This window comes from Myotis daubentonii, chromosome 14 (assembly GCF_963259705.1).
Source record: "Myotis daubentonii chromosome 14, mMyoDau2.1, whole genome shotgun sequence".
Lineage (NCBI taxonomy): Eukaryota > Metazoa > Chordata > Mammalia > Chiroptera > Vespertilionidae > Myotis > Myotis daubentonii.
In genome coordinates, this window is record NC_081853.1 from 26,424,447 (window position 1) to 26,443,108 (window position 18,662).

An 18,662-nucleotide genomic window follows, 5' to 3' on the forward strand; every position below is an offset into this window, starting at 1 on the left:
GCAATTCTCTGAGTCTCAAGGATTTCATGTAAAATATTTTGAGATGATTAATCCTGGTAGTTGAGGTAATGTTTGTAAATCCTGTTACCTACAATAAATCTGATCTTTCTTCATTTGCTATTGTCTGCTTAGGGAGTTGTAATATATACTGCACCTCCCTGTGCTCTCAGAAGGGATTATGACGTGGATGCTTTTTGGCAAGTCAATCTTCTTGGTTGACACCAATGACTGCTGTCTAGAATGCAGTACTGTTTTCACAAGCTGCTTTAATGTCTGTTTCTCTCTATGCTAAATGTCCCCAAGATGGTTAGATGCCTTTTCAATAACTCTCCAGTCTCTACTGCACTGTCAACGCCTCTGGGAGCTTCCTTTAAAAACACTCCACCTCCCAGACCCCACACAGCCCAGTAGAAATATAATGCAAGCTACACGAGCAGTTTGAAATATCCTGTAGCCACATTAAAAACTTTCTTAAGCCCTGGCTGGTGTTTCCAAGTGGTTAGAGCATCGGCCCGTGCACTGAAGGTCTTGGGTTCAATTCCCAGTCAAGGGCAGGTACCTGAGATACAGGTCCTATTCCTGGTCACAGTCAGGGTTTGTGCAGGAGACAACCAAGTGATGTGTCTCTCTAACATCGATGTTTCTCTCTCTTTCCCCTCTCTCCCTCCTTTCCACTCTCTCTAAAAAAAAAAAAAAAAAAAAAAAATCAATGGGAAAAATATCCTCAGGTGAGGATTAAAAGAAAAACATTCTTAAAAGGTAGAATTAATTTTAGTAACATTTATCTACCCCACTACCCACTATATAAAAATTATGATTATTTATGGAACCAAAATAAATAATTAATAAAAATTTTACATTGTCTTTTCACACTGTCTTGGTAATGCAGCATGTATTTTCACTTATGGTCTCTCTCCATTAGGACTTGTCACATTGCAAGTGCTCAATAGCCATTTGCAACTTGTGGTTACCATACTGGATATCACAGCTTTGGATTTCTAGTTCTAGCATGCTAAGGTTGCATTTAGATAAAAAAAATAAAAATAAATAAAAAATCAGTGTTGAATTACTAAGGGTCTTTTGTAGGCCTGATTGGTGGGCATGTTTAGCTCATGGACTTAGGGTGATTTCTCTTGGCTGTTCATGGGGGTCTTTAGCTCCTTATGTACTGGTTCTCAGCTGTGTTCCAAACTTCAGAGATTGTCAGACAAGAGGTTGCCAGGCAAATAAAGCATTACTGCAATTTTATGGGAAAGAATAATTTTCTGATATCTATTGCCTTTGATAAACTCACATTTTTTACACAGTCTAAAAAGGTTATCATGAAACACAGATATGTTACTTCATACATAGTCACTTAACAATGATTTTTATTTATTTTTACATTTTTATTGAATTTATTGGGGTGACATTGGTTAATAAAATTATGTAGGTTTCAAGTGTACAATCCTATAATACATCATCTGTATTGTGTGTTCACCATCCAAAGTCAAGTCTCTATTTGTCACCATTTATCCTCCCTTTATTCTCATCTACCTCCTCGCAACCCCCTTTCCCTCTGGTAATCACCACATTGTTGTATATGTCTATGAGTTGAATTGTTCTTTTTTTTTGCTTAATCCCTTCACCTCTTTCACCCAGCCCCCAACCCCTTCCCCTCTGATAACTGTATGTTTTCTGTCTATGAGTCTGTTTCTATGTTGTTTATTTTGTTCATTAGATTCCACATGTAAGTGAAATCATATGGTATTTGTCTTTTTCTGACTGGCTTATTTCACTTAGTATAATATTCTCCAAGTCCATCCATGCTATCGCAAAAGGTAAGATTTCCTTCTTTTTACAGGTTGAGTAGTATTCCATTGTATAAATGTACCACAGCTCTTTTACCCATTCATCTACTGATGGGTACTTGGGCTGCTTCCAGATCTTGGCTATTATAAATAATGCTGCAATGAACATAGGAGTGATATTCTTTCAAATTAGTGTTTCTGGTTTCTTCAGATATATTCCCAGAAGTGGAATCACTGGGTCATAAGGCAGTTCCATTTTTAATTTTTTCAGGAGACTCCATACTGTTTTCCACAGTGGCTGCACCAATCTGCATTCTCACCAACAGTGCACAAGGGTTCCCTTTTCTCCACATCCTCACCAACACTTGTTGTTTGTTGATGTATTGATAGTCATTCTGATAGGTATGAGGTGGTTTTAATTTGCATTTCTCTGATGATTAATGATGTTGAGCATCTTTACATATGTCTATTGACCATCTGTATATCCTCTTTGGAGAAGTGTCTATTCAGATTCTTTGTCCATTCTTTAGTTGGATTTTTTGTTGTTGAATTGTTTAAGTTCTTTATAAATTTTGGATATTAACCCCTTATCAGATGTATCACTGGAGAGAATATGTTCTCCGATTCAGTGGGTTGTTTTCTTATTTTGTTGGTGGTTTCTTTTGCTGTGCAAAAACTTTTTAGTTTGATGGAGTCCCACATATTTATTTTTATTTTGTTTCCCTTGCTTGAGGAGATAGATCAAAAAAAAATATTGCTACGAGAAATGTTTGAGATTTTACTGCTTATGTTTTCTTCTAGGATTTTTATGGTTTCAAGTCTTACATTTAAGTCTTTAGTCGATTTTGAGTTTATTCTTGTGCATGGCATAAGTTGATCTAGTTTCTTTCTTTTCTTTTTTTTTTTTTTTTGCATGTACCTGTTCAATTTTCCCAACATCATTTATTGAATAGACTATCCTTACCCTGTTGTATGCTCTTGCCTCTTTTGTCATATATTAATTGACCATCAAGTGTGGGTTTATTTCTGGGCTCTCTATTCTGTTCCATTGATCTATATGTCTGTCTTTATGCCAGTACCATGTTGCTTTGATTACTATGGCCTTGTAGTATAGATTGATATCAGCTAAGGTGATTGATTCCTCAAACTTTGTTCTTCTTTTTCAAGATTGCTGTTGCTATTCGGGGTCTTTTGTGATTTCATATAAATTTTTGAAATATTTTTTCTAGTTCTGTTAAGTACAACAACAATGACTTTTAGAGTGCTATCATACTAGCATGGAACCAAATTAATAGGATCAACTCATCAATAAGCATGATTGTTCATCTCTGCCCAGATGAACTCAAAATCAATTTTGCTCTTTGAAGTAACTGAGTTTCCTGAGTGCTCCTATGAGACCCCTTTAATGAACCCTGACAGCTCCCGCAGAGCCCCTCTCTGATGCCCTGCACCCATCAAGCTGGAATACGATTGGTGCTATGATTTTGTCCTTCCATTAGACTGAAAGTATTTCAGAGACTAGAGGGAGTGAGACTTCTTTCATTTCTACATCCCCAGCAGCCAACTTGGCACACTGCAGCTACTAATAAATGTTTATTGAATTAGTTAATAAATTAATGAAGATGAAATGCTGCGGAAATAAAAATGCATGGAAAATAACAGGTGCAACACTTTCCTCCAGGAGAAACACGGGTGTTCTCTGTACACATAACATGGGTCCCTACCACATGCCTGTCTCCTGTGTTTCCATGTAAAATGAGGATGGTGGGCTGGCTGCTCCTTATGGGCTCCATCAGCTCTGAGAGTCTACGAGCCTATGGCATATGGCAGCAAGTGCCCCCACTGAGCAAGAGCCTTGCTCAGTGTGACCATATAATTGATCATCCAAACTAGGATACTTCTGAGAGTGAAAGAGTATGACAGATGTAAACAGGGACTGGGCAAACTGGGAGGTGTGGTCCTCCTGCTCCTACTTCATGGGCCTTCCTGAGTGATCTAATCCCAGCAAATTGCCCTGTGTGTAGTGCCAGTGGCCTGCTCCACTGATGAGCCTGGGTCACCCCAGTCTCATGGTGTATGTCAACTGCTCTCTTCTAGCTTATAAATTCCTCAGGAATCAGGGATGTGTCCCCTTCGTCCCTTTCATCTTTCTCCACAATGTTGACTCATGACCAGGCACACAGTAGTAACAGTAATATATATATACATATATACCCAGTGAATGGGAGAATTGGGCTTCGAGTCTACACTGTTTTCTCACCCATCCAACAAATATTTCGTACGTGCTTAATTTGAAGCAGTCCTTGTGCTGGGCCATGAAGCAATAGGCATCAGTAAAAATCACAAGGAATTCCCAATTTGATAGAGAAGATTGGCTTGTATAAGAAGGAGTACTAAGGTTGCGTTGGTGGTATAGTGGTGAGCATAGCTGCCTTCCAAGAAGGAGTACTAGAATGGAGGTGAGTCATGTCTGGGAGGGCCGAGGAGAAGTGGACTCTACCTGAGATGAATAAGGGGGTGACAGAGTTGGCAGTTATTCTGTCCAGCATGATCTCTTCCTCTTCTGATAACAGCACCATGATTTTCCTTTAGGAAAACACTCCTGCATCATCCTTTGTCCAGGTGTTACCTGGGGCTGATTGCACCCTATGGCTCCCAGGATGGACACGACACTTGAGTCTGGTCAGTGAGAGCAGCATACACTCTTGGCCACAGGGAACATTTCAGGCGTGGGCATCCAGCAGAGCCAATGATGTTGGTATTGGCACTTCTACTGGAGCACTTGAGAAATACAAGTCCCTGTTCTCCTGGGGAGACTAAAGCTGACAGAATTATGAACACAGAGATGCTCATGACTATCTTGTCACCATAAGGAGAGAAACTCCCTAAAAAAACAGAGCCAAGAGGTGGGAAGATCTGATGGAATCAGTTGAGGGCCAGGATCCAGCCATGCCTGAAGCTGCCTATTGACAGACTTCAGTTTACTGAGCGAATATAGTCTCTTTTCATGCTTAAGCCAGTCTGCATTGCATTCTGTCACACTAAAAGACTCCTAACTGACCCAAGTTTCACAGACAAGGTATTAAAGACAGTCAGTGAATGATGAGTAGGAATCCATTAGGCAGAGAAAGAGGGAGGGCCTTGCATGGGATACAGGTGTGTGTGACGAGTAGGAATCCATTAGGCAGGAAGGAGGCACAATGACATTGAGATGTAGAGTGGCAAGACATGCTGAGATGCCCTGGGGTCAAACCTGGGTGTCTGGTCTGCTTCGCCTTACCTTTTTATCGTGCCCTACCCCGTGAGTACAGTTATTGGCCGATATAGTAAGTGTTACTGTCTCATTCATGGAGGTAAAGGTAACTAGAATGGAGTCCTGCCCCAGCACCGTCAGCTTCATTTGCTCATTCATCTGTAGATGAAAAAAAACCCACACAAAAAACAGTATTCAGCGGACCTGTGCTTCTATTGTTCACCCACCCTGATCCACCACAAAGCACAAAACCTCTCTTAGCTTGGTACTGAGGGAACTGTAAAATCTTTCTGGTTCTTATGTTGGAATATAGCTTTCATGGAAAAGAGAGAATTCCAGTCTCTCTTTGGGGTACTGGCAAAAAAAAAATAATGATGCCTTCTTACCCCTGTCCCTTCCCTTTTCAACCTAAGCTTGGAACCAACTGTGAGAGAGACACAGGCATCAGCAGGCAAGTCAGCTATGGTTCTGGTAGAGCTATGTGGGGATACAGCTTGGGTCATGAGCCAACACTATCCCTGAATCAGATGCTGTGTCCACTCAGGCACCAGGTCTAATGATGAGTCTTGCTCTACAGCACAGAGCTGCCTTGGGAAGTTGACTATATGGCAGGGAGCATCAGAACATACCCCTCCGCAGCTGGGTGGGCAGACAGCAAAAGGGAACCCAGCAGGGGCTGAGCCAGACATGCTCAGTCCCCCTCCTCCACAGTCACCAAATATGTCACCACTCTTCCCCTGAAAAAAAAGCCAAAGGAACTACTCCTTTTCACCACTTGCAAAAGGGTGGGATTTCCTATGTAGCAGTTTCAGGGAAGGTGAGCTGCCCTTATAGCAACACACTCCATACTAAGAACTCTGTGAGTTAGGGATAAGTTTCAGTTTTTCCTCCTGTTAGCAAGCCATTGAGCCTCTCTGAAGTGCAAATCTTCAATATGAAATAGTTGAAACCCTAGTATTAGATTCAAATGAGATAAAGATTTTGGAAGTGGTTTCATGAGCCACAAAGGCCCATACTGAACATGAGCAGGCATAGTCAGGATTGGCAGAGCAACTCACATGTAAGGCCCCTGGATGGTTCATGTATGCAGTCATTTATGCACAGTGTTCCTACCAAAGGCCTAGGAGTCTAAAGCCTTAGGCAGCTGCATGATGATTCTCCCTTCAATGTTCAACGTCCCTGACCTATTACCGCTCCCCCTCGCCCTCAGGACTCCTCTGAACTAAGAAAACACTCTCCATTTCACTCCTTCCATTTCCTTCTATTATTTCACTTGTTAGCTCAAAGGCCCACATTTAACTTCTTCACCAATGATTCCCTTCCTCACTCTGAAGTCTGGATACTAATCCCCTCCAGCAACCTGAGAACATTTGATCCATGGCTGTCTTCTTATCAAGTCTTTTGATATCATCAAGCTTGTTGATCACACTCACACTTAAGAAAAAAATCTATCCTCTCCAATTCTCCTTCTAGAGAGATGTAGAATAGAGCTGTGGGTAAGAGCTCAAGCACTGCAGTTGGTTAAGGTTCAAATCCTAGTATTGTTACTTACAAGTTGGGCAATTTTAGGCAAGTTACTTCCCTTCTCTGAGCCGGGGGACAATAATAGAATCTGCATCCTATAGCACTGAGCAGATTTCATGAGATAAAACATGCAAAGGCTTAGCTGTTTTTATTACCCCTGCTCCCTGGATGGTTTCTCTTCCTCTCCCCAAATGCCACCAATATAAACTCAGTTATTGCTCAGCTGCTCAGGAGTTCATGAGCCAGCCCAATTATATGTATAAAATCTCCATCATCCCCAGTCTCTCACCCTAGGATAGATGACTGTTGAATGCAATCAAAATATCTTAGAACGTATTGATCTTTGACCCTCTCAGAAACTTCTCTATATCCACCCAGAAGATACATGCTCCACTATGGAAACATCTATAATTCCCTTTTTCTCTCATTTATCCTTTATAGCCCATGCCTGAATACTGAATTCTTTTTTATTGAACTAGCTCTTTTAAAAAAAATATTGGGACTACCCTTAGTCATGCCAGGTCTTTCTATCAGCCTATCCATTGATCTTTCTCTCTCCAGCTGACCTTCCATACAAATGCTAGACTGAACATACTAGCCTTCAACTTAAAAATCAGCTAGTTGGTTCTATTTCCAGTATAGCTGAGTCAGCTCCTAAGAGGCTTGGAAAACAAAACAAAACAAAACAAACATACAAAAAAAACACCAAGAAAACTACTACAAGTTATAAAACCACCCAAAGCTATGAAGAGTTTAAAAAGAGCAGGGCCAATAAATGAATAAATAAAAATAATAATAATAATAAAATAGCAGGGCCCTAGCTAGTTTGTCTCAGTGGATAGAGCGTCAGCCTGCGAACTGAAGGGTCCCAGGTTCAATTCCGGTCAAGGGCACATGCCCAGGTTGCAGGCTCCATCCCCAGTAGGGGGCATGCAGGAGGCAGCCAATTAATGATTCTCTCTCATCATTGATATTTCTCTCTCTCTTTCTCCCTTCCTCTCTGAAATCAATAAAATATATATTTTAAACATAAAATACAAAGAAAAAGAACAGGGAGACTTTGAAGAGTCAAAATTTAAAGGAAAGGACCAGCATGGGATGATTTTCTGTTTTACAGCTTTAGCCTAAAGACAGGCTACAGTCATGGCCCAAACTCCACCATTTTTCTGGTTCAAAGAATCAAAGAACAGAACCTGGGGCAACTACTGTAAGGAAAGATTTCCAAAAGGGACAGGGGGAGAGAAATAGAGCCCTGAATTCTATACATAAATTGTCCACATCTCTGGGTGACCCCTGAACTACGCATGAGCAAGGCAGACTCAAGATAATTTATAGCTAGGGAAACAAAAAAACTGAACTGAGATTTGAGCTGCTGCCCACTGTAGGTGAGACAGTTTGTGGTATGAGTCTAACCAAATTCCTTGACTGTTAAAACAAAAACATCAACACTCTTCAGAGAAATACATCAGAATCCAGAGACTCCACAACTTAACATTCATAATGTCAACAATCTAAAATTACTCAGCATGTGAAGAACCAGTGAAGTGTGAGCCATTCTCAAGGAAAAAGATAATCAATGGAGGCCAACCCTATCTGATATGACCAAGATGTTGAGTTATCAGACAAAGACTTTAAAGCGGCCAATTTAACTATAGTTGATGAGATAAAGGAAAATATACTTATAATGAATGAAAAACATCAGAAATAGAATATACAGAAAAGAACTATATGGAAATTCTAGCAGTGAAAACACTGAAATTTTAAATTTCATTGGTCCTGCCATTATGGCTCAGTTGGTTGGAACACTGTTCCATGCACTGGAAAGTCGCAAGTTTAATTCTCAGTCAGGGCACATACCTAGATTGCAGGTTCAGTCCCTGGTTGGGGCATGAATGGGAGACAACCGATTGAAGATTCTCTCTCACATTGATGTTTCTTCTCTCTCCTTTCTTCCCTCTCTAAAAAAGAATAGTAATAGGGTTAGCAGAATAGCAGAACAGAGATGACAGGATAAAGTTAGTGAATTTAGAGATAGAAAAGGAGAGACTGGAGTATAATTTTTTTCTAATGCAATAAGATTTCCTGAATATGATGAAAGACATTAATTTACAGACTCAAGAAGCTCAGTAAATCCCAAACAGAATAAATATTAAGACAACAACACCTAGAAATATTAAGACAACATATCCAAACTTAGAAACAAAGAAAAGGTGAAATCTTGAAAGAAACTAGAGAAAATGAACAATGATTTGAATAATTACAGGCTTCTGATCGTAAAATATGGAGATCAGACACAGTAGAACAACATATTTAAATGCTAAAACAAAACAAAACAAAATGTCAACCCAGAATCCTAAATCTGGCAAAAATACCCTTTAATAAAGACATTATTTTCCCAGGCCCGGTGCATGGGAGTCGTGCCGGCCTGCAGGGATTGGCCCGCTGTGGGAGCGCCACTCATCCTGGGCAGCTCATCCCCGTCAGCCAAGTGGCACTCCCACTGTGGGAGCGCACTGACCATCAAGGGGCAGCTCCTGCGTTGAGCGTCTGCCCCCTGGTGGTCAGTGCGCAACATAGTGACTGGCCGACCAGTCGTTCTGGTTGTTCTGCCATTTGGTCACTGGGCTATTATTATATAGGATGAAAGAAAACAGAATGTGCTGCTTGCAGATCTATACTTCAAGAAATGCTAAAGGAAGCTCTTTGGGTTGGAAAGAAATGATACCAGAAAGAAACTTGGATTTTTCAAGGAGGAATGAGGAACACTGGAAATGCTATACTGGGTAAAAACAAATGGCCACTGCAGCCTTCAAGAAAGCATGCATGCTCTTCAGCCTGACATCCAATACCTCTCCTTCACACCTCAACAAACACACCTCTTAGCCCCATTTCTTTCACAAGAGACACTTGTGAACTTTTAACAATACCACACTGAGTCCCAACTTTGACCTTTACAAATGCTACTCCCTCTACCCCAAATCCTCTCCCTTCCTTCTTCTATCTATGTAAATCATATGCATACACACTCATGTTACAACTCAAGGAACACTTTGTCTTCCAGGCTGCTCCTGACTGCTCCAGGCCTTGTGTATTTCTGTATGCAGTCCCAAGGAACAGAACAATAAACTGAAATACATTGCTAAAACATTTTGGTGATGTCAAAGCACCTTCCCTTCCATTCTTTCATTCAGTTCTTACAAAAGCAGTTTGAGGCAGGAGAGCAGGTCTGATGACCCACCTTGTATAGGTGAGACAACCAAGCTCAGAGAAACTAAGTGGTTTTCACACAGCTGTACAGCCAGAGCTTAGAAAAACTGGCACTAGTATTTGGCTCTCAGACTCTCATCCCAGTTCTCTGTCCACTTGGCCACACTGATATACCTCATATAGTGTCTGCCGGTAACCAATTTATAATCATCTTGCATTATAAACTTATCATACAGCTACAAAAAGTTAAATTTTAAGACACCAGCTCAATACACCCCTAGATTGAAAATCTTGAACCTGGCCAAATATCAGAAATATTCATGAAAACTTCAAATTCCAGAACTTATAACAAACGAACTGAATCAGAATCTCTCTGGAAATATGCATTTTTTAAAGTTCCATAGGTGATTCTGATACGCAACCAGAGCTGAGAACCTCTTCACTCATGGTAAACATCAAATGACTAATCCAAACGGCGGGGCAATGTGAGGAGAAATGGGTGTGGGGTGGGATGCCACAAAGAAGGGTAAGTCTGAGTAGAGGGATGAAGGAGGAACATTTTGGGTTGGTAGAGAAAAGGGGGGGGTGCATTTCGGGCTGGTGTTGGGAAGGGGGGTCGGAAGATTGATATGTGTTCAGGAGATGGACTGTTTCTGAGCAGAGGTTCACTGATCTAAAGGAATCAGGATATAAGGATGAGAATGCAATGGCCAATGTAGAGGATAAATAGGAAGGGCAGGAGACAGGAGATTAGGGATAGGATGCCTGAACCCTACCATGCACTCCAAGAGTGTTTCTGTCCATAATCCTTACCTTAGGGCTCTTACTCTCAGGCCACTTTGAGTGGATTCTATGTTCTGTGATCTTTCTCTGACTCCCAACCCTATGAGCTTGTCCCTCTCTCACAGCCCTTATTCATCACTACCCTGTGTTCTTATTAACCCCCATCCAGAGCTTTGCCTTCCTCAGTGGAAGCTGCTGATCTTTACATCCCCTAGATTGGTCACTCTCACCCAGGGGAAATTTTGTCCCCCAGGGGACAATTAGCAATGTCTGGTGATATATTTTGGTTGTTACAATTAGAGGAGGGTATATTACTGGCATCATGCTAAATATCCTACAGTTATAATTCAAGGAACATTGTAACAAATAATTATCCCTGCCCAAATGTCAGTGTGCTAAGGATGAAAAACGCAGGCTTAGATAATTGCTTTACTAACACTTAAACTTAAGTTACTATTTAATATGAGTAATTCAACATTGAATAATAAATTAATAAATCTGATTAATCCAGTGAAGGAAAAAAGGATTTGGATCTGTCAGCCACCTTTGACTCCCAGATTTTTAAATTTCATAGGTAGTAAAGTTATAAAAACAAAAAACTGGAGAGATCAACATATAATTGCTAACTTTTCTTATTGCCATGTATAAGCATAAAAATAAAACTACCAACTACTATAAGGATTACTTCCTAAAATAAAGGACATTTAAACTATCAAAATGTAATATTAATAATAAAAATAACACAGGAAGATATTACCAAGAAAGGTCAGTACGGCAGCAAACAGTTGCTGTATGCTAGTGAAAAGTTCACTTTAGCCAGCCCTAGACCACTGGTGCTCACCAACTTGGGAACCTCAGAATGAGACTACACGCTTCTGGAGAGCAGGGCTCTTGTCTTACAGGTAGTCCTCTAACACTTGATGCTGAGCAGCCCAGGGAAGGCTGCCAAGGCTGCCCTACCTGTGCTGCGAACCCCTACCTTATATTCCAAGGAGAGCAAAGTCTCTGTCTTAGAAGCCCAGCTCCACTTGTGGACTGCATAGCCGTTGTAGTCGTTGGTGGTCCCGCCTTCCTCATCCAAGACCAAGACATATGGGCAGCTAGGAGAGACACATAAGTGAGGAGCTGCCACCAGGCCCCTGAAGGAAGCCCTCATTACTACTGGCAATAGGCAGGCAAGGTTCTGAGATTCTGCCCCAGCTGGAGAAAGCATGGTTTCCTGCAGCAGCCTCACTTCTCTTGCCTAATATGGTGTGAGGTCCCTTCAGTCCTGTTGCTCCTACTGGGAGAATTGTTGGGAAGGGCAGGTCTGAGAGAGATGATGGAGGCTCCAGGCCAAACCCAGAGGGACAGAAATGGAATGTGTACCCTGTGGCCTAGGATCCTGAGTATACGAGATCTTAGTTATCAAAATGGGAACATCTATAACATGAAAGTAAGTCATTTTTTTCAAGAACTGTTCCTTATGAAAGGCCAAGCAAAACACAACTATTGGCTAGCAAAAATATGTGCTTCTTTTAAAACACCCCACAGAAGTGGTGCCTGTGGCTTCTACTTCACTCTCTCTTGGTTTAAACACTTCTCTCCACTGAAGAATTGTTCCATTAATCTAGGCAAAAATCAAGATCTTAATGCTGTGGGGATACAAGTGAAGTAGGTCTTGGAGAGCTGCCATTCTCATCAGCTATGATAATACTGATGTAGCAAGTGAGGGCCTCAAAGTACCTATGTTTCTATAGGCATTTCCTTGTGGCCTTAACTTCTGAACACTGCCTGACCTCTCTTTTCCCCAAGGACTCTTACTTGCCCCCTCTGTCCCGCGGCCCCCTTTGTCACCCTCAGAGATACTTCCATGGGGCCATAATTCCTTCAACCCACTCACCAGGACTTTAGGTTGTAGTGAACGCAGCCCTGGCCTTCAGCATTGAACAGGGCCAGGAAGGAGAAGCTGGGTGTGTCATTAAAGAGTAAGGTGATGGTTCTCCCTCCGCAGCACGTGGGGATCTGACACATGGCAATGTTTCCGGAGGGATAGCTGGCAGAAATGGTTAAGTAGAACTAACAAAAAACTCTCCAGGTTCTATTCTCAGATGCCCCATGGAAAGCAAGTCTACAAATCTGTTGTCTAAATGGTACATCATTCCTAGTTTTTAAAGACCCTCCCTGAACTTTGCATAACAACTCATTGACTGTGGACCTGACCATGCCTCTGGTGCTTTCCTGTATCTTCTTTATAGTCCACACAACCACCCTGTGGTAAATATTATCATCTCCATCTCACAGATGAATAGGGTTTCCCTGCATTTGAGGGGGTCCATGGGATGTGGGACTTTCACTGCTAATATCAGGGAAGTCCTTGGCAAACCAGGATGAGTTGATTACCATACAGATGAGAAATTCAAGGTGCAAAGAAAAGGTCTGCCTTGCATCACACCACAAGGAAGTGGCAGAGCCAGTATACTGAGGCCAGTAATATCTCTAATCTGTCAGGCTGCCTCCCCTTCTGACCAATCCAGGAGAGCAGCCAACGTCTAGCTGCTCATTTCCTACCAAGAGGCCCCCAGAAACATTGGTCCCAAATAAGAGGGGTATAGTGAGGGCAGCTACTATCCTATTTGCAGGGATTTCAGAAGTACCCCATATGGAAAAATTTCAGTAGTTGGTACTAGGATCCACCCTCTTAATCCTTTTACACAAACTCATAAATAATCAACAGAAATTCTAAAAGTAAACAAATAGAAATTTTGAGGCTGAATAGTATAATAAATAAAATGAAAAAATTCACTGGATGGGTTTCTCAGTAGATTGCCACAGTAGAGGAAAAAAAATCAGTGAACTTGAAGAGAGATAAATTGAAATTATCCAGCCTGAGACATGGGAAAATAAAAAAAGAATGAAGAAAAATTAACAGAAATCGGGAGACCTGTGGGAGACTATCAAATTGAGCAACACATACATAACACGAGCCCCAGTAGAGGAGAGAGAGAAGGGGGCAGAAAGAATATTTGAATAAATAATGAATAAAAACTCTCCAAATTTTATGAAAGACACCAATCTACACAATAAAGAGACTCAACAAATTCCAAGTAGGATAAATTTAAAAAGAGCCACACTGAGACACATTAGTATCAAACTGCCAATAGACATAGACAGAGAGAATCCTGAAAGCAGCAAGAGAAAAGATACTTGTCATGTACAAGGGATCTTCGATAAGATTAATGGCCAATTTATCATTAGAACCCTTGGAGGCCAAAAGGCAATAGAATGGAATATTTATAGAGTTGAAAGGCAAAAAAAATCTGTCAACCAAGAATTCTGTATTAGGCAAAACTATCCTTCAAAAAAATGAAGGAGAAATTAAGACTTTCCAAATAAACAAAGGGTGAGGAAATTCACCACTACAAAAAATGTTAAATGGAGTCCTTCAGGCTGAGATGAAAGTACACTTGGCAGTAACTCAAAGACATGCAAAGAAAAAGAGGACATCAGTAAAGTAACTCTATAAGTAAATATAAAAGCCAGTATTATAGTATTTTTTTGTTTATAATTCCTTTCTTTCCTATGTGATTTGAAAAAGCAAATGCATAAAATAATTGTAAATCTATGTTAATGGCATACTTCAACTGAACTTCGCACATCAAATAAACTTCGGGCATTTAAACTGAGCAGGGCCAATTGAACTGAATGAGTCAATTGAGAAAAAAAATCCACCTATCATTGGACCAGCACAGTTAAAACCTGCCATGCTCAAGGGTCAACTGTATAATGTGGAAGAACGTCAAAAACATTATGCTAAGTGAAAGCAGCCAGATATAAAAGGGCACATGTTGCATGATTTTACTTATAAGAAATATTTGGAGTAGGCAAATACATAAAAGTGAAAAGCAAATTAGCAGTGATCAGGAAGGGTAGAGGAAGGAAAATGGGAGTGACTATTTAAAAGGTATGGGGCTTCCTTTTGGGGTGATGAAAGTCTGGAAATAAATAGTGGTAATGGTTGTATAATATTGTGAATGCACTTGATACCTTTGGTTAAAATGGTACATTTTATGTTATGAGCAGTTTATCATATTAAATAATGCTTACCTCACACTATGGTTCTGAGTGATCAACACATCTCTAAAGGAATAGTGCTGGGCACAGTACTGAACACAGAGTGACCAAGGTTTATATCTTTACTAGAGGCCCATTGCACAAAACTCGTGCACAAGGGAGGGGGAACCCTCAGCCGGGCCTGCACCCTCTCACAGCCCAGGACCCCTTGAGGGATGTCTGCCTGCCGGCTTAGGCCCAATCCTAGGGATCGGGCCTAAGCCGGCAGGCAGACATCCCTCTCACAATCCAGGATCCCTTGCTCCTTACCGCCTTCCTACTTGCTCTTTACCACTTGGCTCGCTGCTCCTTAGTGCTGCTGCGGAGGCAGGAGAGGCTCTACCACCACCCTTGTGCCGTGAGCTGGGCTTCTGGCTGAGTGGTGTTCCCCCGGCGGGAGTGCACTGACCACCAGGGAGCAGCTCCTGTGTTGAGCATCTGCCCTTGGTGGTCAGTGCGCATCATAGCGACCAGTCGTTCTGCTGTAACTGTCACTTAGGCCTTTATTATATAGATATCAATGTGATGAGTTTATATCTTCATATGAAAAAGGACTTTGAGGGAAGTTTGGAGGGAAATCAACGACTAAGGCAGCGGTTCTCAACCTGTGGGTCACGACCCCTTTGGCGGTCGAACGACCCTTTCACAGGGGTCGCCTAAGACTATCCTGCATATCAGATATTTACATTACGATTCATAACAGTAGCAATATTACAGTTATGAAGTAGCAATGAAAATAATTTTATGGTTGGGTCACAACATGAGGAACTGTATTTAAAGGGCCAGAAGGTTGAGAACCACTGGACTAAGGGAAGAGATTCAGGGAAATGCTGACAACCCAAATGAAATGCATATTGGGATGGTTCTGGGGTCTGCCCATCAGGAGCTTTTGGCATTTCAAGGGCAGAAATATTATTTCTACCTGAGAGCTTTTCCCAGTATCTCTGTGAAAATAGAATCAATTGCTGAACCTACTGTTCTGTGAAGCCATGAGGAGAGAGAAGTGTTTTCCAAACATTTTCTTTACTCAAGAGGGATCCAACAGCTGCATCGTGTGTTTTAACCATTTGAACACAATAACAGAATTTCTCCTTCAAGATCACTGGGTCTAACTTCCTCATCTTATAATGGAGGGAAGTGAGGCCCAGAGAGATAAAGTGACTTGTGCACAGTCACCAAGAAGAACTAAGCCCCAAACCCAGACCTCCTGGGACTCCCAAATAGGAAACACATTAATTGCCAGGATGTGTTCATTGTTGGGGTATGAGTCAAGCATGCTAGTAGCAATGGCCTGCAGGTTTTGGGTGGTCCCACCCAGGTTGGGCTTGGGAATCTGGGACAGGTGAGAAAACATGGAGTCCAGCAGGCTAGTGTCGGGCCCTGATTGAAACTAGTCCACCCTCTCTGGTCCCACCAATAACCTAATAACCTTCATGAGGAGCTCAGGGGGATGATCCTATCCAATGCAGTGTAAACTTAGAAAAGGGGGGAGAGGGAAGCCCCATGACCGATAGGGAGCAGCAGCTACCCTGGAAGGAGTTTGCTGTGTTCAATATTACAGGGCACATTAGAAGCAGGGCTGAGCAGAGTATGATGAATGGACTCATTTACAGTCATAGAAACAATACGATTCCTTTGACAGGGCACTTAAATTCTGAATTCCCAGTTCAGCGGAGAGGAGGCCCAATGAATTGAGGGGGGTGTTGCCAAGCAGGCCTGTCTGGACAGCTTGTTTGACAGCTCAGAGAGCTGCCCTATTCTCCAAAGGTAGAGGACACAATACCCAGTGGTTTTATCTATCCCCTTCCATATTCTCTATTTTGCTCTCTGTTGGAGGAAACAATCCTAAAAGGCATAAAAACAGTGCCAGAGAGAGGGCCCTAAATAGAGGTGAGGCAGCCCTGAATCCAGGCCTGGCTCTGCCACCAAATTCCTTTTGTGACATCGAATGACTCAGACTACCCATTCCTAAAATGAAGGGACAAGACTGAATAATGGCTTAGTGTCTCCCCTCTTTGACACCTTGTCCAACTCAGACTGCAAAACCTGGAATAAGTGTTTCGCCCTGAGTCTGGCCTTACTGACAAATGGGTTGGGCATCTGTGGTCTGGTCAGGCTCTAGAACATGTTGGGGAGTGGGTAATAGGATCTCTACAAGAAACGTAGGGGTCCAAGGTGACTTCCCACCCAGATGTTCTCCAAAGGGAGTCCTCTCTGACCTAGAAATTACTCTTACGATCCTGGAGGACCTGTCACCAGGTTTCTTGGATTAACTGAAAAAACCAAAGTAAATACTCAGGCCCAGAAGTTCTCTAGGGCTAAGTTGCTGGGGACAAGGGGCAGCCCCAAATAAAAGGATACTAAACGAAGGAAGACCCATCACAGAAGGTGTAATGCAACTTGATGTTCTTCTTGCCTTTCCACTCCTGAGACTGCCGAATGAAGTGAGCATGGGAGACGGAAGACTGGTGAGGAGTGGGAGTGGGAGTCTGAGTACCCTGAAGGTGAGGGTGATAGGAGCTCACGGTTGACCCCGAAGGAATGGGCATCTTTGCCCCGTAGTTGCGTAACATCATGGGGCAGAAGACATTCTTCCCTTTCCACGAGGCCCTTTCGGCTTCTCTGCAGGGAAAACCAGCATATCTTCTAGCCACTTGGCTCTCACTCACCAGTGAAGTTCTCTACAGCCCCTCCCCAGCTCCTAGAACTCCCATCTCATTCCCTGTCCCAAAAGTACCTGTCCCCACCTCTTACCCTCATCCTTAAAGTTAGTATTTTTAGGAAGAACTGGGAAGAGACTGGTGCAGCTCTGAGAACAGTCCTTTCCATCTTTAGCGCTAGGTAAGGACCAAGGAGTAGAACTGTGTGCTGAAGGGGAACCCGGGGGAGCCGGAGGCTTTGCTCACCCTCTAGTGCTGAGGTTACAGGGAAAGAGAGCTTCCTTCCTGAATGTAATAATAAGGAGTAAAACTGAGCCGCTTCCTTTTATCCATGTTCTGTAGCTGTAGTAATATTCAATGGCCCAAGGAGCCCAAGACATATATGGCTTAGAGGTGACTAAGTTTCAAGTCCTTTATAGCCCATAGTTTGGGCTTCAGAGAAATGTAGACTCAACTTGCTAGGACTTGTTGGATCCATCTATAATAATAAAAGCATAATATGCTAATTAGACCAGAGGACGTTCTGTGAGGGAAGCCAGGGCTGTGAGGGAAGCTCGGGTCCTGGGTGCCTGCTGGCGGCTGGAGGGAAGCCCAGGTCCCGGGGGCCAGAGGGAAGCTGGTGCCGGCAGTCGGGGGAAGGAAGGCCTACTCTTGCATGAATTTCATGCATTGGGCCTCTAGTAATACCAAAAATATCATTAATCATCCATGTCAATTTTTGTTTTTTGTTTTGAGAGATACTTCCTTTTTTTTTTTTTTGCAGAACTCTGACAAATTATGGTAAGAAAAAAACATTCAGGGCACAAAGGTTGTATACGCTAAGAAGTTCCGTAAAGGATATGGTATCACTGGTGAAAAGGCAAAGATCAATGCCTTGGGGTCAGGCCCACCAAGCTGAGGGACTTCAAGCAATGCCTCAGTTTCCCCACCCACAAAATGGGCATCAATCCCATCTTCCTCATAAGGCCATACAAGGACTGAAAAGGATTGTGAGGAAGGACTGGGAACAAGTCATCACCCTGTCACTATTATTAGGGGTACTGGGTAGCTGACACTTCCTGGTACTCAGCCACTTTTGTGATTTTCCCTTTATGCACAGATGATTACTAGCTCTGCCCTCCTCTCCGATCTACCCCCAACGTCTAAAATGCTCACATATGACGACACATCTCTTGCAGCTTCTCCCGGGCCTCAGGACAGGGGTCACTGATCTCCACGTTGTCAGAGGCAGTTCCTGTTTCTCGTTGAGAGGGTGATGAAGTTATCTCTTCAAAATTTTTCATTTTGCCTATAGTTGTAAAAAGGTTAGGGACAGAGTTTTAGAAAATGGTTTCTCCTGGGGAAGAGTGGTGG

At 42.3% G+C, this 18,662-nt stretch overlaps 1 protein-coding gene across 1 annotated transcript in view; it reads right to left on the reverse strand.

Moving 5' to 3' along the window:
- The window catches only part of C14H3orf20 (chromosome 14 C3orf20 homolog), a 62,635-nt gene that overhangs the window by 23,765 nt on the left and 20,208 nt on the right, over positions 1-18,662 (reverse strand). The window contains exons 7-11 of the mRNA XM_059663682.1: positions 18,465-18,597; positions 17,011-17,271; positions 12,440-12,592; positions 11,537-11,657; positions 5,071-5,202 (exon numbers count right to left, since the gene is read on the reverse strand). Coding sequence (XP_059519665.1) covers positions 5,071-5,202; positions 11,537-11,657; positions 12,440-12,592; positions 17,011-17,271; positions 18,465-18,597 — 800 coding nt within the window. The remainder of the gene's footprint in view (positions 1-5,070; positions 5,203-11,536; positions 11,658-12,439; positions 12,593-17,010; positions 17,272-18,464; positions 18,598-18,662) is intronic.